The sequence below is a fragment of the Aplysia californica genome, unplaced genomic scaffold, assembly GCF_000002075.1.
Source record: "Aplysia californica isolate F4 #8 unplaced genomic scaffold, AplCal3.0 scaffold00527, whole genome shotgun sequence".
Taxonomy (NCBI): Eukaryota; Metazoa; Mollusca; class Gastropoda; order Aplysiida; family Aplysiidae; genus Aplysia; species Aplysia californica.
This window is the reverse complement of record NW_004797797.1, coordinates 477,069-478,458: the sequence shown is the minus strand read 5'-3', so window position 1 is coordinate 478,458 and position 1,390 is coordinate 477,069. Positions and strand designations below refer to the sequence as shown.

Here is a 1,390-nt window from a genome sequence, read left to right as displayed (position 1 = left end):
TGTCTGAGAGGTATAAATAGAGCCCAAACTGTAGAACAGGTGAGATATAGTGTGTGTGTGTGTGTGTGTGTGTGTGTGTGTATGTGTGTGTGTGTGTGTGTGTGTGTATGTATATGTGCGGATATTAACAAGTCTTTATACACAGTAGAATTGTAAATGGGCTGATTTATCAATGTCATGCTTATACAGTGCCAGAAGAACATAGTATGGGGAACTGCTGCTTTTCCTTTCCTCGTCCTTACTATCGTCATTTTTCCTCTACTTCTTTTGTATGCTTGTCACTCTCTTGTGAACTGCTATTTCGGGGTGCCTTCAAAGTTGAAGCAGACTTTGTGCTGTTGAGGCTAGAGAGGTGAGTAGAGTAAGCCTGATTCCCCATTTAGACTTCTCTGTTGACATCCACCCCTTGGCGCTCATAATATTATGACCTTATGCAATTGCAAACGCCGTAAAACCTCTACATGTGTGGTTGGCGGGTGCTCTGGTGTGGTTTGCTTCTTCTTTCCTATGAAACATTTATCGTCCTTATCTCCCTTCTTGTTTTTTTATGTTTCTTACTCTCTCGTAACACTTCTAATCTTCTGGCGCTCATATGACCTTATGCAGTTGCGAGCGCCGTAAAACCTCTACTAACACTAAACTAAAAAAAAACCCACTCTACTAAAACAATGACCATATCTGTGACTCCCCCCCGCCCCCCACAGAGGCGGAGTACACGTTCCAGCTCCGCAAGGACTACATCCCTCTCATGATGCAGAAGCGCTACAGGCCAGACGGATGGCTCGGCGCGATTCTTGGCGCCAAACTTTTCTTTGACTTCAGCGGGAAATATCCGTACGAGAAGCCACTTCAGGTACGTTCAGTTTCTGAAACTGTATAACTGTATACTCCCTGTTTTGTGTTTGGAATGTAGGAAATATCCGTACGAGAAGCCACTTCAGATACGTTCTGTCTCTGTACGCTCAGTCTTGTTCTTTTAGCAACTGTTCTCCCAGTCTTGTTCTTTTAGCAACTGTTCTCTCAGTTTTGTTCTTTAGCAACTGTTCTCCCAGTTTCGTTCTTTTAGCAACTGTTCTCCCAGTTTTGTTCTTTTAGCAACTGTTCTCCCAGTTTTGTGTTTGAACCGTTTAGGATGTCCGTAGGAGAAGCCACTTTAGGTATGTCCAAAATTTGAAAGTGTTCTCTCAATGTTGTATTTTGGCTGTGTAGGAAGTGTCCGTACAAGAAGCCACTTTAGGTATGTTCGTGTTTGATTGCCATTCAAAAGTGAAATGTAACAAAAAATAAAAGTAAGAAAATATTTATATTTATAGATAATGTACGTACAGTTGTTATTGACTGAAACTTCTCCCCCTCCCTCTCTCTCTCTCTCTCTCTCTCTCTCTCTCTC

At 42.3% G+C, this 1,390-nt stretch overlaps 1 protein-coding gene across 1 annotated transcript in view; it reads left to right on the top strand.

Annotated features, from left to right (window-relative positions):
- The window catches only part of LOC101845869, a gene marked incomplete in the record, with an annotated part of 18,540 nt that overhangs the window by 10,631 nt on the left and 6,519 nt on the right, over positions 1-1,390 (top strand). Inside the window, 1 exon segment of the mRNA XM_013086966.2 lies at positions 705-853. Coding sequence (XP_012942420.1) covers positions 705-853 — 149 coding nt within the window.